Source organism: Panthera uncia, chromosome B4 (assembly GCF_023721935.1).
Source record: "Panthera uncia isolate 11264 chromosome B4, Puncia_PCG_1.0, whole genome shotgun sequence".
In the NCBI taxonomy this organism is placed as follows: domain Eukaryota; kingdom Metazoa; phylum Chordata; class Mammalia; order Carnivora; family Felidae; genus Panthera; species Panthera uncia.
This window is the reverse complement of record NC_064809.1, coordinates 92,001,444-92,024,307: the sequence shown is the minus strand read 5'-3', so window position 1 is coordinate 92,024,307 and position 22,864 is coordinate 92,001,444. Positions and strand designations below refer to the sequence as shown.

The 22,864-nt window shown below is 41.6% G+C and overlaps 1 protein-coding gene across 2 annotated transcripts in view; it reads left to right on the top strand.

Annotated features, from left to right (window-relative positions):
• Positions 1 to 462: 462 nt before the first annotated feature.
• Positions 463 to 22,864, top strand: part of BEST3 (bestrophin 3) — a 37,377-nt gene continuing 14,975 nt past the window's right edge. The window contains exons 1-7 of one of the 2 annotated variants that reach the window (XM_049625965.1): positions 463 to 995; positions 4,518 to 4,612; positions 5,073 to 5,306; positions 16,609 to 16,763; positions 17,966 to 18,043; positions 18,418 to 18,570; positions 21,644 to 21,724. In XM_049625965.1, the coding sequence (XP_049481922.1) occupies positions 766 to 995; positions 4,518 to 4,612; positions 5,073 to 5,306; positions 16,609 to 16,763; positions 17,966 to 18,043; positions 18,418 to 18,570; positions 21,644 to 21,724 (1,026 nt within the window). In that variant the 5' untranslated portion in view covers positions 463 to 765. Of the gene's footprint in view, positions 996 to 4,517; positions 4,613 to 4,842; positions 5,307 to 12,689; positions 15,553 to 16,608; positions 16,764 to 17,965; positions 18,044 to 18,417; positions 18,571 to 21,643; positions 21,725 to 22,864 lie in introns of those variants that run through there. The other variant, XM_049625966.1, reaches the window with a different exon arrangement.

Below are 22,864 nucleotides of genomic sequence, written 5' to 3'. Positions count from 1 at the left end.
GAGGCATAGGGGTCCAATTCTCATTCTACCCGTATCTGTGGAACAGATCCACGTGGAGAGAGCCCTAAATAATGGCCTTATTTTGGTCGGCTCCAAACAGAAAGTGAACCTCCCTAAGCCTTTTACGCATGACTTCCAAAGGGAAGTGCACCTTCTGTCCTATCCCTGTGGCCCTGCCTTTTGAAATGTACAGAGAGTCAACTGTGCACTTGCAGCTCCGCTAGAGAGATACCCACATCCAACTAAAACCACCAAAAGTGACCCATCAATTAAATTATCTTAAGAGTCTTGCTTCTTTTCAACAATATCTCCTGAGTTCTAAGAAGAGAGCCATTAAGTTCCCCTCACGAAATTTAAGGGTGAAATAAACACTTCTTTACATACTGTAGCAAATAAAGACTCAAACAGTAAGTATGGCCAGTGCCTTTGAGAATGTCAATTAATATAGCGTATCAGTACCCTGAATCTTCCCGTGGGTTAGGAAAATACATGACAGGTGATTCTACAACGTATTTCATATATCATATTCATTCATTCGTTCAAATATTACTAAGTAATGACTATAAAACCTGAAAATAATATTTATAAATTAAGCCGGGTTCTAATAATACTCTTTCCAGAGACTATTCTCCTCCCCTTTTCTACTAAAAGATTTAACATGGAGATGTTGGTTATCTCCAAATTCCAAATGATTTAAACACAGAAAGGCAAAATGGGGAGACGGTTGACTGGTGACCGGCTTGGGTTTCTTTGAGACACAGATTTATGCTCCATCTTAAGCACTGCTTTTTACTTGTGTTTTGTCTTCTTGCTCTTCTAGAAAAAATAGAAAAACTATCCGAGATGACTGTCACGTACTCCAGTAAAGTAGCAAATGCGACTTTTTTTGGATTTCATAGGTTACTCCTCAAGTGGAGAGGCAGCATCTACAAACTACTGTACAGGGAATTTATTGTCTTTGCTGTTTTTTACACGGCAATAAGTTTGGTGTACAGGTACCTTCCTTTGCATGTCTCCTTAAACGGCCATCAAATATCATGTAAGAATACAGTCTCAAAAATCTGAGCCTTGGGTTGCCGCTGACTTTTGCCTTATGTAATCTTCTCTTTTGCATGATCCTCTCTTGCATTCTTCATCTCAGGGTATTTTAATCCACACTTAACCCATGCTTAGGGATCTCAAGTAGACTCTATCATGTTCAGGTGGCCCTCATGCCAGCCCCATGTGAATTGATCACAATGTGGCACCCTGTGCCACAGACACCCTGCCAGGATTTTGCCGGAGGCATAAAATGGCAGATTTATTACTTAAATCCTCACTCAGTGGTGATTTTGAGTGGCAAAGGCCACGAACAAATAATCATCGGTGCCTCTCTCAGCTATGTCATTGATAGTTTCAATTTGTGACTTGGAAGCTTATAGCCACTACCTACATAATTGACATGTCCATGAAGGGTGTCTATCAGGTGACTTTCCTTTCTTTCCTGGAATGACAAGATCTCATCCAGGGTGGTGCCGAAGCCTGAAAACGAATTTATTTTATTTTTGCCCTCTGAGTGCGGGGTACATTATATTCACAACAGAAGATGTTTATTCTTTATACCATCACAACCTAAGCCCGTCAGATCGACAGAAAATTTGAGCAAAATCATGTTGAGGAAATACTTCTGTGACTAAAATTATAGTCTTAATAAAATGTTACCAGTAGTGCAAATGGGAAGGTTTATGAGTTTTTTTTTAACTAATTTTATTTTCTTTTATTTTTATTTATTTATTTTTAAATACTTTATTGCCAAGTTAGCTAACATACAGCGTGTACAGTATAGTCCTGGCTTTGGGAGTAGATTTCCTGTGGTTCATCGCTTACATACAACATCCAGTGTTCGTCCCAACAAGTGCCCTCCACAATGCCCGTCTCCCATTTTCCCCTCCCTCACAACCATCACCCGCATCAACCCTCAGTTTGTTCTCTGTACTTAAGAGTCTCTTACGGTTTGCCTCCCCCTCTGTTTGTAACTTATTTTTCCTTCCCTTCTCCTGCGGTCCTCTGTTAAGTTTCTCAAATTCCACGTAGGAGTGAAAACATGTGATATCTGTGTTTAGTTTTTTTTAATTAAAACTTATTGCATACATTTTTACTCTGGGGGAATTTAAAACTTAAAATAGAAAAGCTAAAGGTTTTTGAGGCTGTATTTCCACCTTTTCTATGTACTTCAGTTTGTTCTTTCTCTCCCGCATACTGATGAACGACTTCGTATTATCATTGCTCTTACCGACCTTCTTCTTTGCAGCCACAGGACTCCCTTTGACCAAGAGAGAGAGTAATTTGGCCAGCTGATAATTGTCAGAAATAGAATAGGAAGGGCTATTTTGCTGCATATCAAAATATCTGTGAAGGGACATCAGGGGTTTTATTTAAAAACCTCTAATAATTTTTCAGATGTGTCTTATAAGTACAACGTTATTTTGACAGTGTATTTTTGTATCACCTAATGCTTCAGAATATGAAATAGTGGAAGACACATGACGTTTCAGAAGAATTGTCTCATTAGTTTATTTTTACTAATGTGAGTTTATTGCTGCTACTGCTGCAATAGTACTCTGAATAGCACTCAGAGCAGCTGCGTCGTGGCCAGAAATCCTCCACGGGGCCTCCACTCTTGCCTCAATATCTTACTTATACCCCACAAAATTGTATGCACGTATTTTTGCTAAAGACCAAAGAGTGCTTACATTTATAACAACGATCAATCGTGCAAGTCATTCTTCATTTTTGTAAAGTTCAGCTATAAAATCTCGTCAAAATATATTCTTAATCTTGATTGAAGGTATACCAACCACTATAGGTTGAATTTATCAAGAAAGTCAAACATACCTGTAGAAAATTATAGCATCATTCTCATGTCTACTAATCATCCTAAGTTTTAAAATTCTATTCTAAGCAAATAATGATTCTTAGCAAAAATCATGAGACAAAACCAGACTTCATTACTTTTGAGTATGCCTCTTTTTATTTTGGGGTGAATTTGACAAAAATCACCATTTTAGTACTTTTTAGCTAGTAAACTTTCTACGGAGCTATTAGCTAAATATTTTTTCCTTTGGCCAGTTGTTAATAATAACCACCACTTTATTATCGAAAATGTATGACACTGTATGTTTGGTGGTTTTATATATGATATATTTTTTAATCCTCATAACATTCCTAACACATAGGCTTTATTGTCCCCATCTACAAGTGAGAAAACTGAGGCTCAGAGAGATTTAAAAATATGTTCCAAGTCCAAATTTGTAAGTGGCAGATCTGGGATTCAAACCTGGCTTTGTCTGACCTTAAGGCCTGTGCTTTCTGCCTTTAAATCCTCTTGGACCATTTCTATTTGAGTGTCGGAAACTGTTATGGCTGTGACTTGTCATTGGCATGACCTTGACAGGCCTGTGCAGCTGAATAAGAATTTCTGAAACCTCCTCAAAGCTGAGGCAGGAACTCCAAGCCCATCCTGCACCCCAAACTCCTTTGTCACTACCAGCTCTTCATGCGCAATCTGATTGGTGGCTCGCTGTTACCCCATCATCCCTCTGCTTCCTCTATCAAAATTCTACTGACTCAAACAGGCCTTTTGACATATGTTGTAATGGATCTTTCCCAGGGATTTCTTCCTCCCTTGGAACAGCTGTACCATTCATTTATGCAAATTCCTTTGCGTTGCTTCTCCTTGTAGATCTCGACCATTACGATTACCCTGCCTTGGGACGTCTCTCCTGACTGCAAATCCCCTCCCTGTAACATAAATATCAATAATAGTTCCATTAAATGAACTTAGGTTTAGCCTAAGTTCATACCAGAAAATGGGTTTTGGTGAGATGCATAATATAAATTTTGATATTTATATTATGCAAACACAAACCCACCAAATGCAGGAATAAAAGTTTTTACTCCTTGTTGGTATGTGTTATTTTATATTTTAAATAATTGCGGTCTTTAAAATTAATGGGTATAATAGCCTTTGAAGTACAACACATATAATCAAGAATGTGCTAAGTAGCATACTCGTAAGATCAAGATGTCAAGGTTAGGGTTATAATTTAATCCTCATAATTACTTAACAACTGTAGCTCACTTAATCAAGACACCCTTTTTTTAAGTATACCTGATGAATAATGGAAAATTGGACTCTTTAATGAGTTATTTTGCTCTAAATCCAATGTACTCATCATATAAAAGTTTAAAATATAAAGTATTTAAAAATAAAAGTTAAAAAATATATAAGTAAATGGAAGTTAATAAATCCCACTGTCTAATGGCCAATAACATTTATGTACTGAAAACATTGGTACTTGAAACATTCAGCAATTAAAAAGCTTTTGAGATCTATCAGCTTAGGTAGAAAAAAGCATTATCGCTTCTTAAAAAAAATTACAATTATTTGTGCTTAATTGTTTGCACTGAATATCACTTGCAAAGCAGGTGCAGAAGTATAATATCATAAAGGGCTGTGCATTTTATTTTTGCTCCAGATTGTTACTTACAGGAGCCCAAAAACGTTACTTTGAAAAATTATCAATTTACTGTGACAGATATGCTGAACAAATTCCAGTAACCTTTGTGCTTGGTAAGTATAGGTCACACGCAGAACGCAGCCACACTGTCTCTGTTCGGATGACATCAATGACTCTGCATGGGAGTGTTTCCAAGCTGAGAGGCATGCCTGAAAAGCTGCTGCTTGCAATAGAACCAGAATCATCCATAAAGTTTGCCCTCAGGGCTGCTTTCGCTAAATTAACACCAAACAAGTTTGAGGTAATAATTTGCTATCAGACAATCAAGCTTTCTCTTCACTAACTGCCCATTTTTGCCATCAATATTTGAATTCTAATACCCACTTACTGGGTGCTATGACATTGCCAGGCACAAATTACATTTTTATTTTTTTTTGGAGGGCAAAGTCATAAGTATGGATAAGAACATATTTTTACACCCCGATCCCTGAAGAGGCTGAAATTCTGCTAAAAGCATCAGTGTCAACATGTCTGCTATAAGAAATTGCTTTACAGCTTCCTGTTATTTTACAGGGTTTTATGTTACTCTGGTAGTGAACCGATGGTGGAACCAGTTTGTGAACCTGCCCTGGCCAGACAGGCTGATGTTCCTCATCTCCAGCAGTGTTCACGGAAGCGACGAACACGGGCGCCTGCTCAGAAGGACCCTGATGCGCTATGTGAATCTCACGTCCCTGCTCATCTTCCGCTCGGTGAGCACGGCTGTGTACAAAAGGTTCCCTACGATGGACCATGTGGTTGAAGCAGGTATTGTGAATGACTCTTCCCTCCACGGACTCCTCTCATCCTAGATGGGAACCTTCAAAATTCCTTTGAAAAGGTCTTTTATTTATTCATTCATTCAAGGAACATTTATTGATTACCTACTATGTGCCAGACAGTCTTAAGAGGCAACGATGAATAAGACATAGTTACTGCTCTGGAGAAGTTTGCCAGGGCGGCGAAGGAGGGGAAGCAGGAGTCAACCTTAAATTAAGTGGCAGAGAGTCACTGGCCTTTACATAAATATGCCAGAGTAAAAAGTATCATATTTATTAAAATCATCTTTAATATTGTATGATCTTTTTCTTTTTTTTAACGTTTACTTATTTTTGAGAGACAGAGACAGAGCATGAGTGGGGGAGGGGCAGAAAGAGAGGGAGACACAGATCCCAAGCAGGCTCCAGACTCTGAGCTGTCAGCACAAAGCCCGACTCGGGACTCAAACCCACAAACTGTGAGATTGTGATCTGAGGCAAAATAGGAGGCTTACCGGATTGAGCCACCCAGGCACCCCTATTACCTGATCTTTTCTAGCACTTTATGGTTTATCCATTTTCATAAATATTATTTCATTTGGATCCAAAAAAAAAAAAAAAAAACCCAAAACAAGACACGAGAAAGGTAGGAAATAGATTCAGAGGGGTTATAACTGGAGCACCTGGGTGGCTCAGTCAGTTAAGCCTCGCACTTAGGCTCTGGCCATGATCTCGTAATTCGTGAGTTCAAGCCCCATGTTGGGCTCTGTGCTGACAGCTCAGAGCCTGGATCCTGCTTCAGATTCTGTGTCTCCCTCTCTCTCTGCTCCCCCACCTCCTAGCTCATGCTCTGTCTCTCAAAAATAAATAAACACTAAAAAATTTCTTTAAAAAAGAGAAAAAAGAGAGGTTGTTACCGGCCCTGGACCATTAGTAGAGGAGCCAGAATTATGATACAGGCTCAAAACTCCTAAGGTGAATGCTTTTCTCCAAACAGAAGTAGATTCTAGCGGGAACCAGGAAGGTGAGTTTTCATCCAGGCCGTGCGGGTATGTCGTCTCTCTCATGCCTCAGAGTAGATGCAGGTGTTCTACCTGGTCCTCCGGGACACAGTGTGCTGAGAACAAGTCATGGTGGAAGGATGGTTCTCTTCGGTGTGTTAATATTTAGGAGAGAAGCGGTTAAAGCGGCCTTCAATGTGAAGCGCTTTAAATGAGATCATTGCTGGCACACACTGAATAAAAATTGGCGGTTGTGCTGGGCCGTTGTTAGCAATCTGCCAGTTTGTTGGAATATAGTAGTGAATACGTAGACCATATAAAAACCGTGAGACGACTCTGCCTTTATACTGAGGACAGTCTCAAATTAGGTTGCCGTATCCTGTCTCCTTTTCTGAAATGTCCTTGAAAACGGATTTTTAAAAAAGAATGGTATTTGGGATTTTTTTTTTTTTGAGGCCTTTTTGGCCTGGATTTGGTTTTGCCTCCTTAGATAAACAATATAGGGGCGCCTGGGTGGCTCAGTCGGTTAAGCGGCCGACTTCGGCTCAGGTCATGATCTCGCAGTCCGTGAGTTCGAGCCCCGCGTCGGGCTCTGTGTTGACAGCTCAGAGCCTGGAGCCTGTTTCAGATTCTGTGTCTCCCTCTCTCTGACCCTCCCCCATTCATGCTCTGTCTCTCTCTGTCTCAAAAATAAATAAACGTTAAAAAAAAAATTAAAAAAAAAAAAACATAGGTAGTGACTCAGAACAAAGGAGGAGTTCAAATCCTTACTCCACCACTCACTAACTGCATGGCCTGCGTGATTTACTTAACCTGTTATGTTCAGTTTCCACATCCATAAAACGCGCTGATGAGAACTTACAATACCACCCCACTCATATACCTCACAGGCTTCTGTGAGGATTGAATAAATTAATATTTGCACAGCGTTCCGAACGGTACCTGGCACGTGGTAAGGACGCTCTTGCTATCAAGAATGAAATCACCTAGCACAATGGCATAACGTCACCCTTCGCTCATTTTCGAAGACTCACTTGATGTGACATCCCGGGTCTTCTGAATCTGCTATGACCAGGTGGTCATGGAGGAGAGTAGAGGACGGTGTTGCGGTACAGGGTAAGACGTGAGAAAATAGTGCGGTCTGGGGTGTAGGCTAAGGATTCAGATAAAGGATACAAATGGCCTGGCATACACACAGGTCTGTGATGATATAAAGCCAGGAGGGACTTTTAAAGAATTACCTGTCACCCCTCCTCCGAATTTAAAAGCTGAATACTGTTTCAGAATGACCTAATTGAAAATGCCACGTGAGGAGTTAATTTTCTTACCCTGATGTCCTGAGGATCAAAAGCAGTAAGAGTTTCCACCTCCGAAGAAAGTCCTAAAAATGAGCAAGAAGGGTTTGACCTGTTCCAAATAGACGAGTGAGAGCTAAAGTTTACTTCGATGCATAAAGATGGTGTGTCACTGGTCCCGACGCCTCCTTGGGGGAGAGGAGACTGTGTTCGGACAGGAATCAGGCCGCCAGGCCCAACTCTCAAAGCAAATCCCTTCCAGCGTCACCTTCATATTCAAAGCACAGCAGGAGGAAGCCAGGATGGCTGGTGATGAAGAGGCCTCTGGGGCCTCTGGTCACAGCTGAGCTCAAAGAAGGCCGAGTCGTGCACGGTTCTGAGGGACGAGTTGATATGGAGGACGAATAGAATGATGTGATTTCATTTCCTGTACGTGTATCTTTCATAATGCCAAGGCTTACCCCTTGTCAAACTTGTGCAAATGCCTGTTTTGCACCTGTGTTTACCCTCTGCCCCTTTCCAAGGCGTTTGGAATATTGGACTCCTCTCTCCCCACCACCCACATCCACGACCATTCTAAGCGAATCTGGAAGTATTCACTCCTTGATGTGCATTTGGACAAGTGTGTCCCAAGGTGTAGTCTGCAGACCCACAGGCACTTTACATCTTGAATTCCTTGAGTTGTTTATTTAAAATGCATATTTCTGGGCCCTACCTCAGACCTGCTGGATCAGAACCATTGGCTGTAAAGCTCAGCAAACCTGCACTTAACCAGGCTCCTAACGCTGCCGCCGTGTTAAACGCTGAAGTTTGAAAAGAATGGATTCTTTTCTGGGATGCTTTTTTTTTTTTAACCCCTTTTTCTCACCCCTGGGGTAAAAGGCTTTGGCATCCACTGAGTAATTCATTACTAATAGCAAAGTAGCAACAACTAAGAGAAGGGGGGAATTTGTGGTTTTGACCACACAAGAGGCTCCAGAATTGGAGAGGGGCATCGCCACCAGTCTGTTCAGAGGCTGCCATCCAGGGCGCTTGAATCAGACCTGCATGGCCATAGTGGGCATCATTCTGACTTCAATCTCTCGCTCGGTTTATGTGGAGCCTCTGAAGGAGGAGAGAACCGATGGAGCCAGGAGGGGGCTGAAGCCTTTGCAGGTGCCTCTGGGGTCCTCTCGGACCTCACAGTGGACACGTCCCCACTGCTCTCATAAGTAGTTTTTTTCTCAAAAAGCAGAAAAGGCAGCTTGGGCCCCCAGGAGCATAAAGTCTGTGCATCAGGCAGCGAGGCAGAGGGTCCAAGCCACTGCCCTCGAAGCTGGGGGACACGCCCCAGAGGCAGGGTCCTTCCTGACCGCCCCATGGCCCACCCCACGACTGGGCGCCCTCTCTGCCGACTGGCAGCACTGACTCACCAGACTTCTTGCTCCTTTCCCCAGCAGAGAGGGCTGACTCAGTCTGCACATGGGGCTAGTGTCCAAGCTCCAACAACTGGACACACGCCTCCGCCACTGTCTGACTGTCCTTGGCCTGTGCCAACGTTTCTGGGAAGAACAGGAAGTTCAGGGATGGCGGAAAATGTCTGGCAGATGTCCTGAGCCACAGCCAGGACACCTGCTCCGCCTAAGGGCAGACGGGGCTGGTGAGTGGAGCACAGGGGCCCCCGAGGAGTGGGGGCAAAGGCTGGAGGCACTGTGGAGGACACAAAATACCTACTTCTTGCCACGTGACTTTCCTACATAGAATCACCTGTCAGAAAAAAGTGCATGTTCTCAAACCTCAGTGCACATTAGATATTGTTCAAAATCAATATTGCCAAAAATGCAGATCCCAAGACACCACCTTCAGAGATTTTGACTCAGTAGACCTGGGGTGGTGTCCAGGACTGAATGTATTTAATCTGCTCCTGGAGACTTTGAGGCGAGGGGTCCCCAGATCACATTCTGAGCAAAATAGGCTTTAAGGCCATCGGAGTTTCCTTCTAACCTTTTCTTTGCCTTGCTTCAGGAAGGGTCCCTGCCACAAAGATTCAGGGCTGGCCAGGAGGAACTGAGTGAGAGGGCAGAGAGAAGGAAGATCAGCATGTCCTTCTGAAGCACCTGGCAACCCCTAGACCAGAGCTGGATGGGCTGGGGCTCTCACCTGCTGGTCCCTAAACTTTCCTTGCTTTGAAGTTGGACAGTCAAGTTACATTAGCCTGGAAAATCAGAAGGACCAAATGCATGCTACCAGGGTAATGCATATGCTCTGATGTTACAGGTTAAATTTGTCAAATTAAAAATAAAATAGTTTTATTTCTGCTCACATGAAAATAGAAATAACAATTGAGTGCAAAATAGTATCAGTTACGCTAAAAATTCCCTGAACTGGCCTGTCATCAGTTATTTACCAGAGGAGCTGTGACAGAAGAGTCTCTCTTATTTTGTCTATTGGCAACAAACCTGTCCTGGAAAATTCCAGTCATTCCAATCACCAACCCTGGAAGATGTCACTCATTCTAAGTCAAGTCAGGTGCACAATTCCAGACCTTCACCGAGTCAAGTGATGGCCTTAATTGGGTGTTTATGTTATGGCATGAGACTGAACTGAAACATTTTATCTGGCGTTTCATGGTGACCAGGAAAAAAAAAATATTTCCCTTCAAAATTACTCACCAGAAGCACAAAAATAGGTAATGGGAAATTATATGCATTCCTCTAAAAGAAATGTTACTAAAGCTGTTGTTACATCTGTCTTGCATTTGCTTATTTAAAAAAGATCTATTGAGTGTATATTATATGCCAGGCACTGTGCTGAGCACGGGAACACAGCGAGAAGCAAGAATAGGTATGGTCCCTGTCCTCAAGAATCCGTAAAAATTACTATGAATCTTTTCTCACACGAATCATTTTCAGAGACAAGCACAAACATATTTACGGCTAAACTTTATATCTCTGCATTGTATCTCTATTTCTCTAAAATAGTTTCCTTCTGTGTTTGGTGGCCAGTAAAAGTGGTCAGAAAAGAGTAAAATTTGAGGAAAGGGCACTCTTCAGTTTTCTTAAAGCCCTGGAATCTTAACATGATATTCCTCAAGCTTCTTCTACAATGAGGAGACCCCACCAGCAATGTTAGCAACACTTACAGTTAACAGACATTAACACAACTAACCAAGCTCTCAATTGTCAAGTGGCTGTTAAGATACAAGTTCTGCCTTTAGATGCACTGGTTGCAAGGCTAGCCCCATACTTAGCTCACGTAAGCTGTGATCTTCTCTCACTAAGTAAAATCAAATAGATGTCGTATAATATTGACTTTCTGCCCTGTGGTCTGCTGTTCAATTCTTCCAGAGGCATTCCCTGGCACTGGGGCTCCTCGGTCTCTGTAAAATCTCCAGCCGCTCCGTGCGACACAGAGATGATCGAGGAGACGGTGGTATTCATGGGTTGTGCCAGTTTTCACTCTCTTGGCTGAACTTTTACAGGCTGAGTCAGTTACCCCTGTAGTCTCACATGATGTGCCCAGAACAGACAGAATGTCATCCTGTGAGTGAAACTTGGCTCACCTATGCACACTTGCTGCATATAGGAGAGAGAGTGCACGGTAGAACTAGCCCTACTTGAGTTAATGCCATGATGGGTAGTCTCAGCGGGTCAATGTTTGAAGGTTACACACAGTTCTAAGAATTGAATCAAAGCAGCCGCTCAATGTTTCTCAAACATTCACTGAATTATCAAAAGTACTTAATTTCTTTTAGATGTTTTTAGTGTTTATTCATTTTTTGACAGAGAGAGAGACAGAGTGCAAGTGAGGGAGAGGCAAGAGAGAGGGAGACACAGAATCCAAAGCAGGCTCCAGGCCCTGAGCTGTCAGCTCAGAGCCCGACATGGGGCTCGAACCCACAAATCGCGAGAACGTGACCCGAACCACAGTCGGACGCTTAACCGACTGAGCTACCCAGGCGCCCTCAAAGGTACTTTAAATTTAAATTACAGGTTCCCAGACAGCTGACGGAATCAGAATATCTGGGGCTTACGACCTAGGAGTCCCCATTTTGAACAAGCTCCCAGAAGCACTGCAGGATGTTTGACTCAGGCCAAGAGTGCTAAAATGGCCAGCTTGCTGTGTATTCTGTGCACAAGGGTGAATGATCCTAAATTTTGTCAGAAGCCAAAATCACTAGGGTTTTTTAAAAAATACTGATGCCTGGCTCCCACCCCCAGACATTAGGATTCCATAGATGTCTGATGAAACCTGGGCATCAGGAGTTTTTAAAGCTCTCCAGACCGTTCTAATATGCAGCAAAGTTTAGGAACCACTGCACTAGAGCCTATCTATTAACTCCTCCAGCTTCACCTGCAGACCGCCTCGAATCTATTCGTTCAGGGCAAATGTAATTCTGGGCCACCTAGACAGGTAAGCAGTTAAAAGCACTGATTTGGGCTATGTTATTTCCTGTGTGTCATGTGTAGAAGGCAGTGAACTACCAAATGGGATATTAATGTGGGGCCAGGGATATGGCTGAGTAGAGATGTTTTTCCCCATATCAGAAAAAGAGAGGAGGTTCTATCTCTCTGTTCAGTATTACTCCCCCAGAAACTGATTTTACTCAACCAAATCTTATTTCAAGCTTTTCAGACTCTGGGCTGTAACTCATTATTGGGTTCTTAAATCATTTCAATGGCTTGCTAGCAGCATTTTTAATGGAATGGAATAGAATAGAACAGAGACGAACACTAAATATTAAAGAGCACATTATGTGAAAGAACCACTAATTGTTTGGGGAACCATACATATCTTACCGTGGTTCATGGTAAAAAAAAATAAAAATAAAAATAAAAAAATTCTGACATTCTGCCCAGGACAGTGGTTTCACAATGTGATTCCATCTCTCTCCCTCAATCTCATTTTACCTCCCTTTGATTTTCCCAGTTGACAAGGATTTCTAAACCCCTACCATTGAGTTTAAAGGAGAGCTATAGTTGAATCCGATGGCTTCGTTCCATTCATTTAGAAAGTACAGTACAGAGATGAAAATGAGCCAGGCACGTTGCAATCTTCCTGAAAAAGCCATCTCTCTGGGAAGGGCTCAGATGCTGAATGCACAACTTTCTCTTACAGAAAGAACCGGCAACAAACCCATTCTGCCTCCAAGTTTTGAGATGCAGTGCTTTTAGTTCTTCTGCTAAGAGAGGCTCATTTGCACACTCTGCTTTAAAAGCTAAAGACACCTGCCTTGGCTTCAGCTGAGGCAAAATAGACAAACCATGCAACAGGCAAAATCCATAAAGACTGGCGTATTATCAGTGGACACAATTAGGCTTTTGGCTTGAGGGCTGTAACATTTTGCCTTAAAGGAGCAGGTCTCACTTACTCCACCAAACCACAATTCAAGTCGCAAGTAAACACTGTGTGCGTGAGTGTGTGTGTGTGTGTGTGTGTGTGTGTGTGTGTGTGTTACCTTGGTTTGAAATATTAAGGAGGTTTCCTGGGATAAGCAGTATGGAAATTGCCGAACAGAGCTGAACTGGCCAGAAAGCCAGAAGGAAAAGAGAGCAAGGAAGTTCTGGGCAGATACAACAGCAAGATGAAATAGTAACGCCAGGGGTGTGGACAGGGCCCGAGGGAGCACGGCATGAAGACTGACATATCAAGGTCATGGGGTTGTGTGAGGACCGGCCAGTTAACAGTGCTACCAAACTGTGGCGAATCAGTGCCTGTGGTTCACATAGTCCTAGAGATGAGGATTATGACCACATTCTGAAAAACATCACTGGCCTGTGGTGATAATGACCTGACGTGCTGATGAGGATAACCTTCCATTTCATAATAAATGTTCTTTCAATTGATTTAACCAACAATCTATAGATTTCCTTTTGATTGCCCGATACCTTGATTTTCAAAGAAAGGGTTTACTTTAGATGAGATGTGTGACCCTGAAGGGAATAACAAAAATCACCCTGCCTGTGCGCTCTTGCAGGACGCGTCAGTGTCTCGTCATTCATCTTCGGTATTCATCATCGTCATTAGTGTCTTGTCATTCATCTTTCACGGAGCCTAGCAAAGCACTCAGTATGTTTGGGCTAAAAATTAAAAACCACCAGCTTTCCTTGCTCTACATGTCCCCTCCCAATTGGTGGATGTGCTGTATGGGGGAGGACCTAACTCTAGCTTTAGTGCATGCGCTGAATAAACCCTCACTCGGCATATTGCATTCTGCTAAGCCAGAAAAAGAACTCACCAGCACAATTTGATCCATACTCCTGAATAAAAAATAACCAGAGGTAAAGTTATTCTTGGGTCAAATGACAGCGATTGCAGCCAGGATATAAATGGGGTAATTTTTGAAAATTGCAGTAGAAATCCCAAGAATAAAACTGCTAGACAATTGACATGAAATCTCCAAGAACAGGCTTCTAGGTAAAGGGTGACCCATTGCCTCAAATCTTTAAGTACAGAGCCAGGACAGGTCAAGTTTATTAACTTCTCATAATAAGGTTTACTCACGCTCTGCAAGTCTTTAAAAAGAAAAAAAAAAAAAGCAGATTATCTGGATCATGCAAAAACTTGAGACGTACTGAGAAATAAGAAAAGAATGATCAGGCTCATTGTTATTTTGGACATCCGGAGAAAGTCCAATTCCTCAGGGATGGGCAGAACCACCACCCCCCTTCTAAGCTAACATAAATAACCTGAGTATTATCTAAAATGAGTCTCGTGTTGGTAAATATTGGCTTTGTAGTTGATACTCTGTTTACTTCAAATACTGAACAAATAGGATCTTCATTCGGTGGGGCAGTGATTTTCAAATATTGCGGTGTGCTAGAATTTGCGGCAGAGTTTGGTACATGTGTGACTGCCTGTATCCAATTCCATTAAGTCAATCAGGAAGATTTTACATGGATGCTGATGCCCGGATTCACTGTAGACCAATAGAATCAGAATCTCCAGGGATAAGGCCAAGACATTGGTATTTGCTAAAAGTACCCACATGAGACCCTAGGGTGAAGACCTGGGTTGAGAACTTCAGCACTACTGAGTCCGATTTAGTAGGAAAGGGTGGAGCCTCACCCTCTCCATGTGTAATAGATGTCACAAGTGACTCGGGTACCCATGATCTGTGGACCTTATTCTCAAAAACACCGACCTAGACCTAGGTATTTCCAAAGCTCCATGAACCAGAGCACATCTCACTTCTCCTTTGACTTCTTTTCTGTTATAGTAACACCTCTGAAATAAAACTACATGGTAAAGAGGGCAGATTAGTTGAAGCGGGATAATCAGATTCATAAATTGATTACAGATCATTAAAGATATTAACTGTGCTACACTGGGGCAAAAGTGATTTTCATCTGAATGTGTTAGAATTTCATAAGCAAATGATTACATTCCTCCTGAGACAAGAGTCACTCAAAATCAATATCTAGCAAAACTCAGTTTTTGAAAAAAGCACTAGTTCAGAAAACATTATTTGTACTAAATCATAATTAACATTGAAAAGTCCACTTAAAAAGTCAAAGGAGTAAGTACAAGGATAGTCATGGCATCATTGTTTTTGATAACAAAAAAATTTAAACAATTTAAAGGTCTACTCAAAAGAGGACTAGTTAAAATATCGTATAGAATTAACTAGAATGCAGCCATCAAAAACAATGATGCCACTCTCTATACGTTAACAACAACAACAAAAAAGATCTCCAAGATATAAACAAAAAATAGAAGCAAATGGCAGATATGCATGTAGTAGAAAGCCATTTGCGTTCTTAAAGATCAAGCCTGTATAACTGGAAAGATACACAATAAATTCATTGTAGTGATTCCTTCAGAGAGGGAAACTGTGTGGCTGGGAAAATGAGACTTACTTTTCCTATTAATATTCTTTTGGCCCTTTTGGATTTCTGTACCATTTGAGTGATTCAATCAAATTTTTTAAAAAAATAAAAAGTCAAGTGCAAACTGTAAGCTTTTAAAGTATATATTTGTATGAATGAACCCTGGCACATAGTAGATATTCAGTAAATGTTTATTTCTTAAATAAACCTATTTAATTTCTCCTCTCAACTTTTTCAAATCTCTTCTTTCCTCGGTGTGCAGGTTGGAGGTCGGGTAGATAGCTAAAATTTCATAATATATTATGCCTTTGCACTTATCGAGTGCTAAGTATGTGCTAAGTAAGCATTATGCTAAGCTCTCGACATGTTTCCATCATCTCAGGTAATTCTACAACATCCCTGGGAAGTAGATATTATCATCTTCCTTTGGCACTTGGGAAAACTGAGGCTCAGAAAGGTCACTGGGAGCTCAGGCAAACTGTGTTGTACACACACATAAATAAAGATTATAAAAATTATACTTTCAAGGTATATGCAAACCGCTGTGGGGACTACGAAGACAGTATGCTCTTGGCCCTTCCCGTGGGTCTTGGCAGGCAAAACCTTTATGTATGGCATTACTACAATATAAGGCAACAGAGAGCACTGTGCGGGGAGCTTTGAAGGGGAGAAATTCCAGGGGAAGTAGAAGAAAGAAATCAAGGAAGCCTTCACAGAAGGGGTCCTGGTTGATCAGGACTGTGAAAGGAGTGAGCAGTCAGGAGGAAAAGTATGTGATTCATGGGCTCCATGCTATATTAAGTGCGTTGTATGTGGTAACAGCTTTTACTTTTTTAATCCTAACATTTCTAAGTATCCTTGTTCCCAATTTTAGAAGAATAAACCAAAACCTAGAGAAGAAACTTTCCCCAGATGTTCTAGTCCACATTTAATGTCACCTTACTTTCTACTGGCCATCTCTATGAGGGATTACCAACATGTCTTGCCTTATGTATTACTGATATAAAACTTGTGTGTGTGCACTCGCACAAACGCATTCCTTATCTCTAATACAAGCATAAACTACTTGAGGCAAGAACCATCATTTTATATATTTTTAATATTCCCCTCACTGTATGCTCACATACTAAGCATGAAAATATTTATGGTAATGTTATTAGTACTAAGCTAATTCTGTAAAATTGAGCTATCTTTATTTTGTGCTAAAGGTTTTATGACGGCAGATGAAAGAAAATTATTTGACCACCTCAAATCTCCTCATCTGAAATATTGGGTTCCATTCATCTGGTTTGGAAATCTTGCAGCTAAAGCCCGGAAGGAAGGTAGAATCAGAGACAGTGTTGATCTGCAATCACTGATGACTGTAAGTAGGTCACAAACCACCCATAAGAGATGCTAATCAGAGACCAACAGGGACCTGGATGTAGCAGGTCAGACCAGGATGTGTCTGCTTTGTTCATGCCTGGTTCCAAAGGAACCAGAAAGACTGGGCTAGTATTAGAACCCTTAACATGCAGGACAGGGGTAGTATACAGGTTTTGACTCAGGTTGATTGGTAGTGGTTTCTTAGAAATTCTGTCTAAACAGAATTTGGCTTTGTCATGGGCTCTGTAAGAAAGTGTCCCTTAATTGATTAGCAACATCTGTCAAGGGCTCTGAATGACCTGGTGTCCACATGGCATATTTATCATCCCCCAGGATCCTAGAGTAAAATCTGGAGTAGAAATAAACCTGCCCAATCAGTTCCCCCAAACTAGAAGTTCCTGAGGTTAAGCCAACTTGTCAGATGCTCCAGGAAACAAAATTATGTTTTCATTAAACGAAATAACCCTGAATTCATCTGAGAAACAGATTTATGGAAGGGCTAGATAGATATGCCCTATGACAGTCTCCTGCCTGGATTCGGCCAAAAGGAGTGAATGATATAAAAATAGCTCCCAAATTAACATAACGCTTTTTCCCAGGCTTATATAGTAATTTATGTGTGATAAAGGAGAAATCAGTAGATTCAAGTCCTTTCCATTCCAGACAGATATTTTCTGTCAATATGAGTGTGCTAAAGTCCTCATTTGTGGGGGAGAAAGGTTTAGGAGGTACTTCTTTTTTCCCCAAACTCTACAGTAAGCATGTTTTCAAAAGAAGTCGAGAAACAAACAAACAAACAAACAAACCTGCTCTCCATATAAATTTACCAAAATGGATAGAAATTACTTATTTAAAATACTAACCCCTGCCTTCCCATCAACACTTTGGACCAATATACATGTTGGAAATCAGGGATTCAATAGAGTAGGCGATAGTTCTATAAAGTCCTGATTTATTTTAATATTTTTTTAAAAATATCCATCTGTCTCCATCCTTTTTGCACTGTTGAATGGCGTTGATTGCCATTTTCAGGATTTTCCTTTTGGACTAGCCTTCAGAACCAATTACCAGCCTTACAAAGTCAGCCTTGTCCTTTTGCAGACATGTTCATAAAAGACATGGCCACGTTATGAATCCCAGGAAATATTTATTGCCACACGCATCGTTTAGCAAACCATGTTTTATCTGTTTCTGGCTTAGGAAATGAACAGATACCGCTCTTGGTGCAGCCTCTTATTTGGTTATGACTGGGTTGGGATTCCGCTGGTTTATACCCAGGTATAAAATACTTTGCACGTGTGTTGTTTGTCCCCCCCCTCCCAAGTTAGTTAGTTATTTATTTTGAAAGAGAGAGAGAGAGTGCAAGTGGGGAAGGGCAGAGAGAGAGGGAGAGAGAGAGTGGGACAGGCAGAGAGAGAGGGAGAGAGAGAATCCCAAACAGGCTCTGTACTGTCAGTGCAGAGCCCAATGCGGGGCTTGAACTCACGAACCATGAGATCATGACCTGAGCTGAAACCAAGAACTGGATGCTTAATCGACTGAGCCACCCAGGTGCCCCTGCATGTGGTTTTTAGCTACTTGCCCACTTAGGCACTCTGGCCTGCTGTGGGGGTCCAGCGTTGTGTTCTCACTCAGACTTCTCTCCGTTGCAGGTTGTCACTCTGGCTGTCTACACCTTCTTCTTTGCCTGCCTGATTGGACGCCAGTTTTTGGATCCCACCAAAGGCTACGCGGGGCATGACTTAGATCTTTACATTCCAATCTTCACTCTCCTACAGTTCTTCTTCTATGCAGGATGGCTCAAGGTAGCCCACCGTCTCTGTGCCTGAGACCTGCTCTGTAATCTGTCATGTTCTGTCCTTTGCACACTGGTCCTTTACTGAGTCACTCGCTCATGAGCGAGTCAAAGGTAGATTTAAGATTTAATCACTCAGAGATGTTATTACTTGTAAACTAGGGATTCAAGTGATGTGGTGGGTACCATATTGCAGCAATCTAAGCAAAGACGTTGCAGTAATACTCTTTTACGGCCAGTAATTTAAGTCTTTGTGTGCTCCCATTAGGATTATAATAATGTAATTAAAGTAATAACTGTGACTTCACTGATATTTTATGCCACAATAAGCCAGCAGGCAGAGTAAAAGAGGGTAAATAAGAAGCCTTGTGTATCAGAGTTAAGTATTCGTATTATATTATTTCTTGGTTCTGTTCAACTTTGTAAATAGTTAACTGTGATTCTCTGCAATCCCACTAGCTGTCCCCCATTAAATGCATCCCATTTTCAAAACCAGAACCGAGACTCAGAAAATGATTCAACAGAATCAAAACCAGAAACACCAGGATTTGTGACGACATTTGGTTTGCCAGGAAATTAAAAACAGGTCAGAGCAGTGAGGAGGACTTGTCCAGTCATGGGTGCAGAATTGTATCTGCTCCAACCCCCGCCCCTCCCTGCACCCCTTACCCTTCCCTGGATGCACAGGTAAATACCAGAGCCGGAGCCTGGTAGTGAATGGAACACCCACACGCACACACACACACAAAGACAATGGCTAAATCAAGGTAAATGAAATCTAATGACAGTTTGAAGATGAATAAAATCGAATTTTCAAACTTTTGACCTTTTGGCCAGCCACATGTTGACATGCACCATGGAGGCCTTCCAGGCGGTGGCAACATTTTCCCTGCCACTGCCTTTACCTTCACTGGTTTGAATCTTAACCAAGAATGATAAATACGTTGACATTTCAAAAAGTAAAAGCATGTCCTTTATAAATGGGAAAACCATTTTCAACCAGGTGATGGTAATTCTTAATTATTTTTACGCATTTAAGACAGAGAAAGAGCAAGAGAGACTAATAGCTCTCCTCTCCCATTAGTGAAAAAAGTAGACTCTAGTTTTATAAACAATAAATCACTACAAATGGCCCAGGTGCCCAATCATTCTAGTCTTTTATTGCCCTTTCCCCTGAGTTGTGCTAAGCTTCTTATTCTTTGCTTTGTGTCTACGTGAGGTGTTGGACCAGCCTGTTAGGAACAGTTAGCAGTTCCTGCCTTGGGAAATGCCCTCTAAAATATTGTTGGGACGAGCACCAGGTGTTGTATGTAAACGCTGAATCACGGGAATCTACTCCCAAACCGAAAAGCACACTGTAGGTTAGCCAACTTGACAATAAATTAAATTTTAAAAAATAATAAATAAAATATTAACTTTCCTTTCCTTTATAAAATATTTTTAAAGGCAAAATATGAAAATACCACATTAGCTCCTTTAAGAGATAGACAGTCCTAGGAGAAGTGTTTTCCCACTCAATGGATTATATCTCAATTTCTAAGCAGCTGTTTTATCTTGTCCATTCCAATATTTATAAATATTTTCAAAGTGTAAAAATCCCATCTTAACCTTATAAACAGCATATTAGTTACCTGCTGGAAATGAAGCCTCCAAAAGAGTAAAGGATATTTTTTGAGAAAATCAATTCTGAAACATAGGTATCATTTTGAAAGTTAAATGTAGACTCTCATACTATATGCAGGACTGATCCCATAAAAGTGAAATTCTGGTTATAACAAAAATATTTTCCAGGCCTCTTCAGTGGCCCACTTAGGGAAAATCTCAGGCAAGGAAGGATGGACAGGCCCTGGAAAGGACTTTGACGTGGATGTCGCTGTGAGGCTGACTGATTCCGGGCTCAGGCCCTGCCCAGTCTGGGGAAGTGGGGCGACGTATCTCTCTAAGTTGACGGTTCTCAACTCCATCCACATACTAAAATCTCTCGGGAGTTTCACCAGGTGCTGATATCTCAGCTCAACCTCACACCCATTTAATTAGAATCTCTAAGGGAGGAACCCAGGCATCAAGTTCTTTTAAAGCCTTCCTGGTGACTTTGATCTTCAACTAGGTTGAGAACAACTGCTCTAAGTGGTTAGTGGTTAGACTTAAGTCCTAAAAAATAAGTAGGCAGAATTTCTACAAAATGGTCTCAGAACATAGAAATTCAACTAATCAATGGTGTCTTTATTTTATACACTTTTTTCCCATTTAGACCGAATGTAAAATCTCTCTCTCTCTCTCTCTCTCTCTCTCACACACACACACACACACACTAGATAATAAAAACCAAGAGATTTAAAAAGAATAAAGGAGTCATATTTGACATATAAATCTCTTATCAAGAAGGCTATTCAATGCCAGAACATGGTTAAGATCATTTCATATTGACCAACTATTAGAAAATATACGGTAAGACGCTGCCTCAACTTTTCATAGTGGGGAAAATTGACCCACCGGATAAAAGTAAATCCTTTAGAGTAAAACAAAGTGAGACAAATTCCAGCTTCATGACCCCCCAGCTCTCTGACTTTTCATTCAACAGTTGGATCCAATAATTGTGAAAACTCCTTGACTTAATTTTCTTTCATTGTGGTCTACATCTCCAGTGTTTTCCCTTCCTCATGGTTACATTTTGTCTCATCACTTGGGCCCTTGTAAGTTCCTTAAGCCCCCAGGCTACGTCGCCCTGGACATGCCGCAAACGGTGCCTTGCACCTTATGTGTGCTCCTTCGACATTCACGGGTTTGAGGTGTACCCGAACATCAATCATTTGGCTCCTACATGGCACAACTTCTCCTGAAGGGCCTGTGCTGTCACCAGCTGAACAGACAGGTCCGCTGGAGAGCAAACCCACGCAGGTGCCTCGCTCGTGGTCTGAGAGCAGTGTCGCTTGCCGGTAAACATCGGCGTCTGTGGAACCACCCACTCCCCTCTGGGCTTCATATTATGAAAGTGGCAAAGGGCATCACCTCCGTCACCTTTAGCTTGCATTCCTAGTTTTCACAAGCATCACGATGGACCTATTCTATGTTCTCCACCGCAGGTAGCTGAGCAGCTTATCAACCCTTTTGGAGAAGATGATGATGATTTCGAAACCAACTGGTGCATTGACAGAAATCTGCAGGTTAGAGGAGCTTTTCCTTCCTTTACAAACATGAATAATGAATCATTTGTGACGTTTCAGATCTGAACAGACTCTGACGGCAGGCCCCTGAACTTCAGAGCTGCAGCCACAAAAGAAAGAGGTTTGGCTTTTCAGTATCTTGCCTCAGCTCCTTTTGGAACTTCACAGGTCCTGGGTCTCAGTTGCAGTGAAGTTTAGTCCCTTGTAAATAGAATTTATTTTTATTTTTATTTTTATTTAAATCCAAGTTAGTTAACATATAGCGTAGTTTGGGAGAACTTAGTGTTTCGTCACTTACATACAACACCCAGTGCTCATCATAATAAGTGCCTTGCTTAATGCCCATCACCCATTTAGCCCACCCCCCCCACTCCCCTCCCCTCCAGCAACCCTCAGTTTGTTCTCCGTATTTAAGAGTCTCTTATGGTTTGCCTCCCTCTCTGTTTTTATCTTATTTTTCCTCCCCTTCCCCTAAGTAGAATTTCAAGCCCGTTTTCTTTGTAAGTTTATTAACTTTACACAGCCTCTTCCATCATACTGCAGAGCAATGTTTTAATTCATTCTTTAATCTGGTTTCTGTTGCCACCCAAGTGAGATTAGCAGGGACAGACAATGGCAGCCAGAAGTGATCTGGTGTGAGTTCCCAAATCCATGTCATGAAGTTCCCTGCAGTCAGATGTCCAAGCAGATGGACACTGGAAACGTGGGCCATACCAGCCTATGTCCCAAATCTGACAGAACTAAACCTAATGGACCCCAGGACCCTTACCCCCAAAGCATTATTCCAGAGAGGTTTTTCTTAAAGAATCAGCATGAGAGAATTTTGCTTCCAGGCAGGACTCTCCTCAGACCATTCTCTGTCCTCACAGATAAGGAAAGAACTTCAACTTGGCTACTTGCTTCAGGCCCTTGCTCAGTTCTTAAGCAGGTTCAAATGTTTCACTATGTTTCACTGTTGGTTCACAAACTGGCCGCATACCTAGAGGGCTGGGAGAGATGGAAGAAGGAAGCCCAACTTGGATCCTCTGTCTCCCTCTCTCTCTACTCCTCCCCCTCTCGTGTTCTCTCTCTCTCAAAAATAAATAAACATTAAAAATGATTTTAAAAAGAAATGACATCAAGTATAAGTATGTTTATGGA